Source organism: Haliotis cracherodii, unplaced genomic scaffold (genome assembly GCF_022045235.1).
Source record: "Haliotis cracherodii isolate W230 unplaced genomic scaffold, xgHalCrac1.p SCAF_18, whole genome shotgun sequence".
NCBI lineage: Eukaryota > Metazoa > Mollusca > Gastropoda > Lepetellida > Haliotidae > Haliotis > Haliotis cracherodii.
In genome coordinates, this window is record NW_027266273.1 from 11,060,505 (window position 1) to 11,075,229 (window position 14,725).

General features: G+C 39.5%; 1 protein-coding gene across 1 annotated transcript in view; it reads right to left on the reverse strand.

The window, feature by feature from the left end:
* LOC139465767 (uncharacterized) overlaps positions 1 to 14,725 on the reverse strand; it is a 71,296-nt gene that overhangs the window by 25,121 nt on the left and 31,450 nt on the right. Inside the window, exons 2-4 of the mRNA XM_071247656.1 lie at positions 4,288 to 4,339; positions 3,065 to 3,141; positions 1,804 to 1,951 (exon numbers count right to left, since the gene is read on the reverse strand). Coding sequence (XP_071103757.1) covers positions 1,804 to 1,951; positions 3,065 to 3,141; positions 4,288 to 4,339 — 277 coding nt within the window. The remainder of the gene's footprint in view (positions 1 to 1,803; positions 1,952 to 3,064; positions 3,142 to 4,287; positions 4,340 to 14,725) is intronic.

A 14,725-nucleotide genomic window follows, 5' to 3' on the forward strand; every position in this document is an offset into this window, starting at 1 on the left:
CCTATAAAGTGTTGCTCGGTGCAGACCTGGCATGCAGGGTTGAGACACCGTGCCCTGTGAAGTAGTGCCCAGTGCAGACCTGGCATGCAGGGTTGAGACACCGTGCTCTGTGAAGTAGTGCCCAGTGCAGACCTGGCATGCAGGGTTGAGACACCGTGCCCTGTGAAGTAGTGCCCAGTGCAGACCTGGCATGCAGGGCTGAGACACTGTGCCCTGTGAAGTAGTGCCCAGTGCAGACCTGGCATGCAGGGTTGAGACACCGTGCCCTGTGAAGTAGTGCCCAGTGCAGACCTGGCATGCAGGGTTGAGACACTGTGTTCTGTGAAGTAGTGCCCAGTGCAGACCTGGCATGCAGGGTGGAGACACCGTGCCCTGTGAAGTAGTGACCAGTGCAGACCTGGCATGCAGGGTTGAGACACCGTGCCCTGTGAAGTAGTAGTGCAGTCCTGGCATGCAGGGTTGAGACACCGTGCTCTGTGAAGTAGTGACCAGTGCAGACCTGGCATGCAGGTTTAAGTGTTCTTCCTACCGGCAGCATTATTCCCCTCGGCAGGGGCTGGACGGTGGGGACTGGGAGCACTCCGGGGGGCCTGGAGCATGCACCCTGGTCCTGGGATTATAACACAGTGAGAAACATCAAGCAACCCTGCACCATTTTCTTACCCTAACATCACTACATGCTAAACAGATGACTCATAGTGTTACAAACTAGAACAGACATAATCCTAAGGGACCGGTCAGTAATTACAGGGGTGGGGCGGGAGGTTAGGCTCAGAGGTTTTTGATGCACTAAAGTACTGAAAATATTTACCCTCCCCTAATGCTCGTCATATTTTTAAATGATACTCTCCCTGTCCTTGTTTACGTTTTTAATGACCTCCCGAAAAAACAAAATGCAAAAAGCACTTCATATCTTAGTATAAAATGTCAATTTGTTCATGATACTCACAAATATGTGTATTATGTTTTATGACCCTAGACGCTGTCATATTTTTTGGAACCCTCCCCTTATTCCTTCTGACCCACCCACCCATATAATAAATGACCGATCCCTAACATGAACTAAGTTGGCTGTCATAACGTCACGAAAACTAATCGGAAATAAGACATTAGTGAGTTGGTAGGCCAGAACTATTATTATCCTATTGAACTGATGTTCTTGGTAAAAAAGAGCGAGGCAAAAAACAAAACCAAACAGAAATAACTTTTGTTCATGGTTGATATATGGTCAATTCAATTAAGAAAAGAATGACGCAAAAGTTTGTTTCTAAAAATCTTGTTTTCAAACGTCATTGCTTCCTTTCAATCATTTTTCATTTGCAAAATTTTAAGTAGGTTAGTTCATAAAACAATTGCAAGAAGACAAATTGTCTGGCCTAACTTGAAAAGATAAAGATAATTTTAGTCATTATTAGGGTTATCTGATTCTACGTTAGATAAAAAACAAATTAATAAATGTTGGTGTGCTAATGTTCATCTCCCCGTGAAGATCCGGATTAGAAAAAGTCTTGCCATAAAAGGCGACAATGCTTGTCGTAAGAGGCGACTAACGGGATTTGGCTGTCAGACTCGCTGACTTGGTTGATGTATGTCATCATTTCCAAGCTGCGTAGATTAAAGATGTCATTGACTGAATTGTCTGGCACAGGTTCAAGTATTTACAGACTACTGTCACTTGGCTCGAATATTGCTGAGTGCGACATTAAACAACAAACAAACAAATAAACATATAACTTGCATCTCATCAGAAAGACACAATGTTTTGTTCGTTGATGCTGGTTAATAAGACGTTAGGGCAGTCACCTCGGTTGTGGGTGACGTGACGGTAGTGGCAGTGCCGATGTAGATCTGGTAATGAAAGTCGTGACGGTGGGGGTGGAAGGGGGTCAGGTGTGAAGCGACGTCGCTCGGAGTGCGATCTTGGACGATTGAAATCGGAAATTTGTTCTTGCTGAAAAGACAAATTCACATATTTCCTGTTTGAAAAGATATTTATGGCAATAATCACTACATAAAAGCCCTAATTTCCATTCATATTGGCCCTTACTCATCCCAGGGAAGAATGCTTACCAATACCCTTGGCACTTTGAAGGCACATTAAAAACAGATGGAGATGGGGTAGGTACACGCACGGAGTGACATGAGTGAGTTAAAATTTAAAGTCACAGCAATGTTTCAGCGATCTAGTGGCGAGAACAAGTAATACATCAATAATAAAAACCAGTAGACGATGGACAGTAAAAGAACTAGAGTATCACAGATGTGTAATTAAAACAAGTAGATAAGATATGGCTATACATAACAATATATTATAAAATAGGGGCTATAGATCATCAGCAACCAAAGGCCATCGCTCTAGGGACCATTGGGACTCCTCTGCTACCTGCATGGTTCCCCGCAGTATTAAAACCATCTATCTGAACACTGGCGATTGCTGGACAGTTAGTCTAAATTATGTGGTCTGCTTGAATGTAGCTTGGATTGTCGATTAAAAAACCCTGATACATGTATCTCACATGATTGAAAAAAACAAACCAGGACAACTCTGAGCAGGGTTCGAAATTAAGTCTGCTACTCAATGATTATAAATGAGGAAGGTCTAGTGACATTTCCTTGTGGACTACCTTTTTACCATCAAGTAGATGGCCACTCTGTAGCAGATAATTCGGGTAGATTAGTAAATATGAAACTTGATTTCTAACCCTGATGACACTATGGCTTTCAGAAAAAGATTTTGAAGAACACAAAATAAATAATGAATAGAACATTTGTGTTTTCCTGTCAAATAACATTATCTCTTGACCTGACAATGTTCAAATTGAAAAGGGCGGTCGGGTAGCCTAGTGGTTAAAGCGTTCGCTCGTCACGCCGAAGACCCGGGTTCGATTCCCGACATGGGTACAATGTGTGAAGCCCATTCCTGGTGTCCCCCGCCGTGATATTGCTGGAATATTGCGAAAAGCGGCGTAAAACCATACTCACTCACTCACTCAAATTGAAAATGTCCAATTTGTCAGGTCACAAAAACACACATATCCTCAGTACGAGGGTCTTGTCTACGTACTCGTATTCTGTCTATAAGCTCCTGCCTCCTTAGCATAGCCTGCTGAATCTTCAGCTGGTCTACATTCTCATCACTACCTGCAACACACAACACATTGACATGTAATAGAGCCTCCACAAACCCTGAACAATACTTGCACCGCTGTCTACATTAACAAGAGAAGTAAGATTGTGTCATATAATTAAAATATAATCAATTGAAAAGAAAATACATATTTTAAAATATAATATTCAAAATGTACATGAAACCAAATAAAAATACTACTTAAAAATAACAAACATTTAAATAATTGAAAAACATGTACATATTTAAAAACATTTATAATGAAAATTCCTCTGAAACTATAATAAGACTAAATAGCTAAACCTTGTTAAATCTATTTAACTTGCACTGTAATACGATGATATTTTAAATATATAAAATCTAATTTACTCATCAGTCAAGAACAATCAAATTCAAACCATTAAGAAGTATTTCTTTCAAGAAATTTCCAAGATACACCTAAAATCTTACCCCGACCTCCAGTTGGTTTTGTTTGTTTCATTGTTCCAGGTAATATGTTACCTAGCTACTTCTGTTATCATTCATACACCTCAATCGATCAGGTAAAAAATGTAATCAATTATTGGGATACAAGTTGAAGTAACCAAACTCGATTTGGAAAACACTTAATCACCAAGAATCTATAAAACTAGTTACCTGATGCTATGAGTATATGTTTCGTTGTTCAGATCAAGGGACATCAAAGAAATGTATGTGTGTAGTGAGGCAGTTTACCTCCTAGGGACTGACTTATCAACTCTATTAACTGTCATTTGTGCCTTGATATAGATACAGGATTAAAGGAGGGAAAGGTCAAAGTCCTAGAAAGGTGTTCTTTTACACTATCTGATATAGACTAACTATAAAACAATATAATTGATTCTATTCTGAGACTACATATTGCCGTTGGTTGACAGCCTGTTCATTTTAATGTCAAAGAGAGCCAGGAGGGGTATTAGAATTATAAAACATTCCAAGACAGCTATATTATTTCATGCGGCGTGTTTGCTAATTAGTTTATTTTTAACTTTTCATATTCTTACTGATGGTGAAATTTCACTTCAGCATAGTAGCTGGACAATAAAGATAAAAATAAATGTGATAATCTTAAAGACTAGTGCAATGTTTCATAGGTCTCCGTTTTTATTTGAATTCTCAAACACAAAAATGTTAATGCTCACTTGAAACACTGGAAGGTCTGTGTTGTAATTTGTCTCTTTCATTTGCAAGTTTCTGAAACAAGAGATATTTCTATTACAAAAGTTGCCCATATAATAAAATTACATTTCTGAAACAAAGAGGTATTCTGAAAAAAGAGAACGAAATAACAATAAAACAGAATTGTCTGAGAGTTAAAAAGCAACTGAAAAATAAATCAACTAATAGCATCACATCATCAGCATGTTTATCATGCAAAAACGACCTTCAGAACAGATAGAAGTGTTGAGTAAACAAAACTCATTAGCAGCCAATGGAAGTTAACACCATTTTCCAAAATGGCTGCCACTTTTCTTCCAGAACACGTAAGGCCGAAAAAAACTTTTTAAGTTACAAAAAGACATAAAACTGATCGTAAAAGAACAGCTAATAAAGAAATACAAGTGATGTACCTTGTCATAAGTGTTGAGTTCCGTGTATGGTAAATATAAGGAGAAACAGTTTCACACCAGAAGTATCAGGCCGCGGATAACATTAAAGTGGCAACTGATCGTCACGTCTTAACAGCGTTGTCGAAGATATACACAAATGATCATCTCTTATATCAAGATAAAGCAGCAATGGCGATCGATGTGTAACTATCAGATTAAAAGTTTAAGAGCTTACCTTGACATTTTAGCAATCATAGTTAGGACGCTAGACTATTGGAATTGCAGGTCCGCCATGTTTAATATAACCGTTCGTCTTAGAGACTCACAAGTTCTATAACAAATAAGGAAAACATAGTGTCGTTATGACGACCCATTCACCACGTACGGTGTGTCCCATCAATAGAACCTGTATACAAATAGCTCTATCCAGAACGTTTAGGTCTGACTGTGGCAAGGGGTCAATTCTTCAGTAGTTAATTGTGTGGTATTGAAAGGAATTCGCCTACCACCACTACTAAACAAACATTATGCATTTCTCTGATCTGTCAACGTTGTCAGTTGGTGTTATTGACAATACTGATTCGCTGCCGATCTCCGCGGTGGATTGTTGACGATAATGGAAGACATTCGGGATAAAGGCAACACTTTGAGAAGACTCACCTATGTTTGACTAAGAGGAGAGTTGACTTGCGTTGACTTATTACAATGTCAGAAAGCCTATTAACTCGTTCAGTGCTGCCACCAGAGCTTGTCAACCATAGCTATTTCAGTTTAATTCTGTTTGACAAATCACTGAAGTTTGCTAGACTTGAACTTTCTTTAGTTAACACTGCCTATAGAATATGCGAATTAGATCATGGCTTTTTCACTTGGAGCATGGATTCAGTGTATCCTGTTTTCACTGGTTACTTGTATTCAGGTTTTTTGAGACAGGTGGCGCTGTCGGTAAGAATTTATATCCAGTTTAGGATGGTAATGGATTGACAACACTTCTTGATCAGTTGGTACGAAGAGTGGATGAGTGTGGTTTTACGCCGCTTTTGGCAATATTTCCGAAATGGGCTTCCCACATTGTACCCATGTGGGGAATCGCACCCGGGTCTTTGGCGTGACAAGCGAACGCTTTAACCTCTTGGCACAAAGAATAGATGGCGTGTATTAGATGGAAGTGGTGGTTAATGAAGATTATGTATTATTCAGGGAGTGGGATTCATGTTCAAGACAGAGTATCATGAACTCAGTCCTTCAAGAAATACCATTGTTTTGTTTTATAGGAGCTGAACATTTTTTTGGAACCCACAACATTATTTTTCAAAGAATCCTGCATGTTCAGTGAATGATTTTTGGTTGTGTGTAAATACTTTATGACAAATGATTTTTCCCCAGCATTTTCGGGAACAGATGATTAAAAAAAAAAAATCCAGCTCCCCATGCTTGATAATTAAATTTTTCGCCTTTACCGGTGTGAAAGAACATTATCATAAAGGGGTATCTCAAATGAGTGAGTGAGTGATATTTCAGCAATATCAGAACACCATAAATTGGCTTCGCTCATTGTTCTCATATGGGATATTGAAGCAATGCCTTCGGCGTCACGAGCGAACGCTCTAACCAGTAGACTACCCAATCACCCCTTTATCTCATATGACAGCTTACGTTTAGGCCAAAGTTTTGTGTTAATTTGAGTAATAAATTTATTTCTGGTTAAAAATAGTGACATTTCTGAAATTTCATATGTTGTATCTTAGAAAGATAAAATTAAGATTTTGTAACACATGATCAGACAGATCAAGAATATAAGATTTGTGTAAAAAGACTTTCAACAAAATTACATTTATTTTATGAGTGAGTGAGTTTGGTTTAAAAATGCTTTGAAAAGTATTTCAGTTATATCAGCTTGTCAGCTTGACGTGGGAGAAAAGCTCACCGTGACACAGGCCTTAAACGTTTTCCAACTTTGAAACAGAAGAAGTTTTCAGATGAAATATAGCGGCAATAATATTGAGTTAATTGAACTATGGTTCTAGATACATACTCAAAATATTATAATACTTTGTTCAGAATGATTTATTGAGTGAGTGATTGAGTGAGTTTGTTTTAACACTGCATTGAACAGTATTTCATTTACAGCATGGAATGTCAAATTCACGTTGGAGTGAGTGAGTGGGTTTAATATAAGCCACTTCAAGCAATTTTCAGGTAATATCACAACAGGGGACAACCATAATTGGCTTCATACATTGAACCAGATTAGGGAATCGAACCCAGAAATTCAGTTTTTCAACAGTTAAAACATCTATTTTTAAAAATATCCCCATATATTCTGTTTAACATATAATAATTCTTTAAAGTCTTACAATTCGAAGTACAAAATATAAATCAAACATTTCTCAACAGGATCTGACATGTCACATTGTTGAATACCGAACAAACCATTCCCTTGAAACAAATCAGGATAAGTCCTCAAGACACATACATGAATCCAAAATATAATGGTAAATCCTCAAACCTAATGAATTATGGTGACATCAGATAAGAATCCATTTCTAGAAGCCGACTTGTAGTTTGTCCTCAACTCATAGTGGACAGTCCAGATCTAAACAGGCTCTGTTCCCTAGTCACACAAACCTGAATCTGGTCGCCTTCCAAACAGTCAGGAACTTTTTCTCCCACCCTATAATACGCTTATTCCTATCCATTAAAGCGAAACGTACATTCACAATGCAACACTGGTCTCTATTCATACAATACTGTGGCATGCAAATTTATTAGGCTTACCTTTATTGATATTCATAAAACAGGACTTGCAATCGTAAACAAAATGTGCCTTTATACAGGACAAAAGGCTCCATGCCAACAGGGCTTAGGGCCCCACAATTCTCCCAATCCAGCACCTATACAAATAAGCTGGTCACATTATGTTTCTGGGTTTGAATACATGGAAGTCAGACTAGGCATGCTTCAAGGAGATATACTTGATGCAGGTCTGTGTATGCAATACACTGGGAGGGGCACACACGATTTGTTAATGGAAGACTCTAGTCCACTTGCGAAAACTTTCTAGTTCAAGAACGAAATATTTGTTGACTCCTTTACACTCTGTTATAACTTAGAGTTGTCAACAAAATCTTCTGTCTGTATCCAAATCCTTCTATGAATCATTGACTTTATTCTTTTGGTCTTAATAAACTCTGAACCACCATTCAAAATTAGTTATGGTTAGATAAAACAAATACGTTGAAGATACTTCGCTGAAGGTTTTCAAAGTTTATTCTGTTTCTAATAGTGTTTTAATTAGAGAAATGGTAACTACTCACTAAGCTGGTCATATGCACATCCTTCCTCTTCCAAATACCTCAGTCACATATACACACATCCTTCCTCTGTCAAATACCTCACTCACATATACACACATCCCTCCTCCAAATACCTCACTGACATATACACACATCCTTCCTCTGTCAAATACCTCACTCACATATACACACATCCTTCCCCCACCAAATACCTCACTCACATATACACACATCCTTCCCCCACCAAATACCTCACTCACATATACACACATCCTTCCTCCACCAAATACATCACTAACATATACATACATCCTTCCTCCACGAAATGCCTCACTCACATATACATACATCCTTCCTCCACCAAATACCTCACTCACATATACATACATCCTTCCTCCACCAAATACCTGACTCACATATACACACATCCTTCCTCCACCAAATACCGCACTCACATATACACACATCCTTCCTTTGTCAAATACCTCACTCACATATACATACATACATACATCCTTCCTCCACCAAATACCTCACTAACATATACACACATCCTTCCTCTGTCAAATACCTCACTCACATATACACAAATCCTTCCCCCACCAAATACCTCTCTCACATATTCACACATCCTTCCTCTGTCAAATGCCTCACTCACATATACACACATCTTCCTCCACCAAATACCTCACTCACATATACACACATCCTTCCTCCACCAAATACCGCACTCACATATACACACATCCCTCCACCAAATACCTCACTCACATATACACACAACCTCCCTCCACCAAATACCTCACTCACATATACACACATCCCTCCACCAAATACCTCACTCACATATACACACAACCTCCCTCCACCAAATACCTCACTCACATATACACACATCCTTCCTCCACCAATTATCTCACTCACCTACATACATACATACACACATACATCCTTCCTCTGCCAAATACCTCACTCACATATACACAAATCCCTTCACCAAATACCTCACTCACATATACACACATCCTTCCTCAATCAAATACCTCACTCACATATACAAAATTCCTTTCTCCACCAAATACCTCACTCACATATACACACGTCCTTCCTCCACCAAATACCTCACTCACATATACATACATCCTTCCTCCACCAAATACCTCACTCACATATACACACATCCTTCCCCCACCAAATGCCTCACTCACATATACAAACATCCTCCCTCTGTCAAATGCCTCACTAACATATACATACATCCTTCTTCCACCAAATACCTCACTCACATATACACAAATCCTTCCCCCACCAAATGCCTCACTCACATATACAAACATCCTCCCTCTGTCAAATGCCTCACTAACATATACATACATCCTTCTTCCACCAAATACCTCACTCACATATACACACATCTTTCCTCTGCCAAATACCTCACTCACATATACACACATCCTTCCTCTGTCAAATACCTTACTCACATATACACAAATCCCTCCTCCAAATACCTCACACACATATACATACATACATCCTTCCTCTGCCAAATACCTCAATCACATATACACGCATCCTTCCTCCACCAAATACCTCACTCACATATACACACATCCTTCCTGCACCAAATACCTCACTCACATATACACACATCCTTCCTGCACCAAATACCTCACTCACATATACACACATCCTTCCTGCACCAAATACCTCACTCACATATACACACATCCTTCCTGCACCAAATACCTCACTCACATATACACACATCCTTCCTCCACCAAATACCTCACTCACATATACACACATCCTTCCTGCACCAAATACCGCACTCACATATACACACATACCCCTGCCAGATACCTCACTCGGTTATACATATATCCTACACTGAGTGCATATCACTATACCGTTGGTCATGTTGGGAATTGGACTCACTATCAACCAATAACAACTGCCATGTAAATAAGATATAAATTGTCAATGCCAGAGAATTATCAATCTCAATTATATTCTCAAACAGATTCCACTGAGCGTAAAAGGTACAATAACAGTGATGAAAATGAAAATGGATCACTCAAAAACAGTGATGACACCAGGTGTTCGCAGAAAAGGGGAAGAATGTCTTGCACCCATCGCTCGCATAATTTGCATAGAAAAGTTTTTGGTGTTGGCTGATGCCGCCATATGGCGGCGGCCTGTAAACAATAAAGTCTTGACCAGACAATCCAGTGACAATAGACCAGACAATCCAGTGAAAATTCATACACACACACATTTGAACAAATTTAAATACCAAAGTAATCTTAACTGTACTTTGTTTTGTATTACAATTTGTATGATGAGTAAAAAAAAGATAAAAATGCCATTGCCATTCATGGAATATGTACTGTAGTTTCATCTATGGCTATCAGTGATAAGTCTTACACATAAGTACAAAGTCTTGCTGTTTTATTTTGGCATTTTAATCCTCAGCCAAACAGCTGGATCCAGATTCAATAGCTGCAATCTTTTACTTCAGGGCAGATCCATGAAGATCCGGGGTAGAACAGGTCTTCAGCAACCCAAGCTCGGCATCAAAGGCACCTATGCTTGTCGAAAGAGGTGACTAACGTGAGCGGGTAGTCAGGCTCGCTGACTTGGTTGATGCATGTCATTGTATCCCAATTGCGTGGATCGATGTTCATGATGCCAATCACTTGATTGTCTGGTCCAAACTTGATTATTTATAGATCGATGCCATATAGCTGTGATATTGCTGAGTGCGGCGTTAAACAACAAACAAACAAACGAAACTTCAGGGCATATTTTCAACATAGACGAGTGCACATAATTATTGGCATCCAACAAATATGTCTGAAAAGTATCTGGCATAAGTGAGTGAGTATGGTTTTACGCCGCTTTTAGCAATATTCCAGCAATATCACGGCGGGGGACACCAGAAATGGGCTTCACACATTGTACCCATGTCGGGAATCGAACCCGGGTCTTCGGCGTGACGAGCAAACGCTTTAACCACTAGGCTATCAGACCACCCCATCTGGTATAAGCAATTGTAACCCAGGCATACATAAAAAACCCAAAAGAATCCCCAAATCATCAAAAAACCTTACACTAGCATCTTGACACAAATTCCATTCTAACATGAAACACCTTTCAATTGTGTCCTCACATCAATCCCATCCTAACATCAACACCATACCATCAAACAGAAAAACTATCCCTACTCAAAAATCATTTCCTGAAGCAAACCACATAGAGTAGCGCCCAACCCTTAAAACGAGGCTTATTAAAGGAGTAACCCCTCCCCACAGTAGAACAAAGCACACCACATTTTTGTCATTTATGCATTAAAACATGCTGGTTGCGGGGATTTCGTTTGGTGGCAGACAAGCCCTACCTCTGCTAAGCTGTCTGATTTAGATTCCCAATGAAGTCCACAAACGAACTGACCTCACCTTCCTGTAATACCTTCAGCACAACCACCACTGATCCTCACCGAAGTCCTCCCAACACTGGAATGACTTTCTAATCAAGCACCTTTTCTTATAAAGTCACCTTCATTTCCTACAATCCTAACTGGCCTTTTCTTCTGTCCCGGTGGTTAATTTACAGCCAGAAAGAGTCAACACAATACGGGTGTATAGTGTTAAGAGTCCATAGTCTCGCTGACACTGTGAAATCCAGTTCATCATATATTAGCTGCCAACTTTCCACTAAGTCAGCATTGAAGTGTTTGAGTGGGCTAATCGTTGACAATCTAACCACAGAAGTTCATTTCATGCTAATGCGTAAACAACAATAGACTGTTTGAGTGATATATATGGCATTTAGATTGGTCATATGCTCTCCCCAAAATGTAGGGAATCAATATTATTATTACTACTATTATTATTATTATGGTGATGATGATATTATACATATAAATTATATACCGCATACTAGTATGTGCTCAAAAGCAGTTTTATTTGTTCCCCGACCAGTGGATGTATTTGCATTCCAGTTATCATTCTCAACTCCCTGGGGAGTATACAACCCAACCTGCCTACGGGCGCTAGAAGGTTTTTACATCCACCTCACAAATCTGGTACCCATTCCCTGCTGGGTGAACAGAGTCACCACACGTTTTGACACTTGTATTTCGGGCGTATGTACGCATTCTTGTTTCCACCATCTGGTCATCTACCATCGAACGAGTGGGTTCTTTTTAGTGCACAGAGTGTGTGTACTGTACACAGGGGTAGTGAAAACACTGTAAAGACATTGTTGGTCCCAAGGCTGAATAATAACCCGGTCACTAGTCGGATACGATCTCAGCACCTGGCACTTGCAAACCTGGCGCTTTTGACCGCTTGCCCACTCCGTCCCCAGATCCGCACTCCGGATCATGAAATATGAACGTTGTGATCAGAAAACAGATCAGCTTAAAAAATGACTGCCAGGGATAGAAGGGTTTCGGAACCAAAATCTAACACCTCAACATACTGAAACATGCACGTGAACCATGCAATTCTTCTATGCTCATTGTTATGGTGTCATTATTGATTTTGACACTTTAATGAAAGGTTGTCAAATCTCTCTCAGCAACTACTATTGTTGATTTTCATTTCCTCAGTTACATGTTAGCTCTCTACTCTTGCTTTAACGCAGTATCTGTGATCAGATTGTGAATGCGTCGTCTACAGTGTGATGAACGTCTAAGCGCTATTGACATGCTCCAAACTGGTAGAATTCAGCGAGAGGTCGCCAATATGTTCAATGTGTGTCAGTCTGTGATTTGTAGACTTTGGACACAAATTGTTAATGATTGGCCCCATACAGGATTGATTAATAAGAATAAAAGCGACAAACCCCTTTTCATATTCATAAGAAAACCTCCACCAAAAGCAGGTTCGATTGTATGATCCCTACTATATCACGAGCCTGTGTTTATGAAACAGAATCAAATAAGTGATGATACCAGGCTTGAGGAAAGTCAGCATGTTCAGCGACCACGTGTTATACCACCGTCAACAAGTCACCATAGTCTAGCCAGGCGCCAATGGTGTTGTGTAATGTTTTAAGATGAGTCAAGGTGCACCCTGGACTTTCTGGACTCTACTTTCACAAAAAACAAACATATTAAAACACATTGACAAATGATAAACAGATGAACCTGCTTAGAAACTCTGGGTGTTATCAATCTCATTGCAAAGGTAGTAGCAACAAGTACAATCTTTCAACACATTTTGGTACGACACAGACAGGGATCAAACCACCGACTTTCTTTTCTCTGAACTTGATAATCAAAAGTGGTAAGGGAATTATATTACACTACTGTCTTAACAACTTTTCACATATTAATAATATTAAACGAGTAATATATAAATAATCCCATATTTTGTTATCGACCCCAGAGTAGGGTCAAGTTTTCCTCAACTATTTTCTTTGTAGACAAACGAGAAGCATAGTCGTCTGTTACGGCAAGCATTGGTTGCTGAAGACATATTCTAACCGGGATCTGTTACGGCAAGCATGGGTTGCTGAAGATATATTCTAATCGGGATATTTACGGCTCCAGTAGCCGATGACACTATACACAGATAATGTCAAGCACACATGTACTGACACATACTCCAATAATGACGTCATACACATCAAGAAAGGCGAGTTACGAGGTACCCCATGGGGGGTAAACAGAAGTTCTCGTTAACTGGTTTAATAAAGTCAGTCTTATAGTAGACAATGTCTCTGTTTGAGCACAGATATATGATGTTGGTGACTGTACATGGGTGAACAATAGATGTCTATTATCTCTTCTAATGGTATGGGCGTCCCTGACGACAACGGTGTATGTTTGTACAACATCTATTTCTTAACATGACTGATAAAAAGTAATGATATCCTGGCAACAACCTACCATTATCTATACAATTTTGACAATATATGTAGGTTTTGGTTCTTTATGATCAAATATTAAATTAAATTCATTAATCATTGATAAATAATAATAAATTAGTCGTACGAATGTACTGTTAAAACGTGTTACTGTTACAAGTTACAATGCTTCATACTAATACAAGTCGATCCAGGGCAGGTACATTTGGAAATTGTTGTATGACTAATACTATTTACTATTCTTGTCATGCAGTTACCTTCCTTGAGTCTCTGTTGACAATAAAGGGTAAACTGGCTTTCTCAGGCTACATGGTGTTTGGAGTTACCTCCCTTCAATTGGCTCTGCAGGTGCGGAAGCTTCTTGGGGACGATTTCGGTTATTGACATTTAGACAGGGACCAGAGTGATATACAAGGTCATCAAACAACACTACACGCCTTGTTGGATGAGTGAGGCATTGTAAAATATTTCACGTGGTCCTGTTTACAGCGTGCTGTTAGATATTAGGTGTAGTTAAGCAACGTTGGTCGCGGAGAATATTTGGATGGGTGATCACGCTCGCCAGCTTGACTCGTGAGAGTTTTTAGATCTGCGGTCCTGCCCCTAACTGAAGCTTGAGTATCGCCTGTAGTGTCTCCTAAGGCAAGTGATTTGGTTCGAAATGTGCCCCTGTTCACCCAGCAGTGAATGGGTACCAGGTAGGAAGAGATTGGAATGTGACTGTTAACGTTCTAGCGCCTCTAAGGCAGCTTAGGTTGTATACTCCCCAAGGAGCAGAGAATGAAATTCAAATGCACGCTGATGATAATGTAGCACCATGAGCAATAAGTAAATGGAATGTGGCGCTTTTTAAATGGACT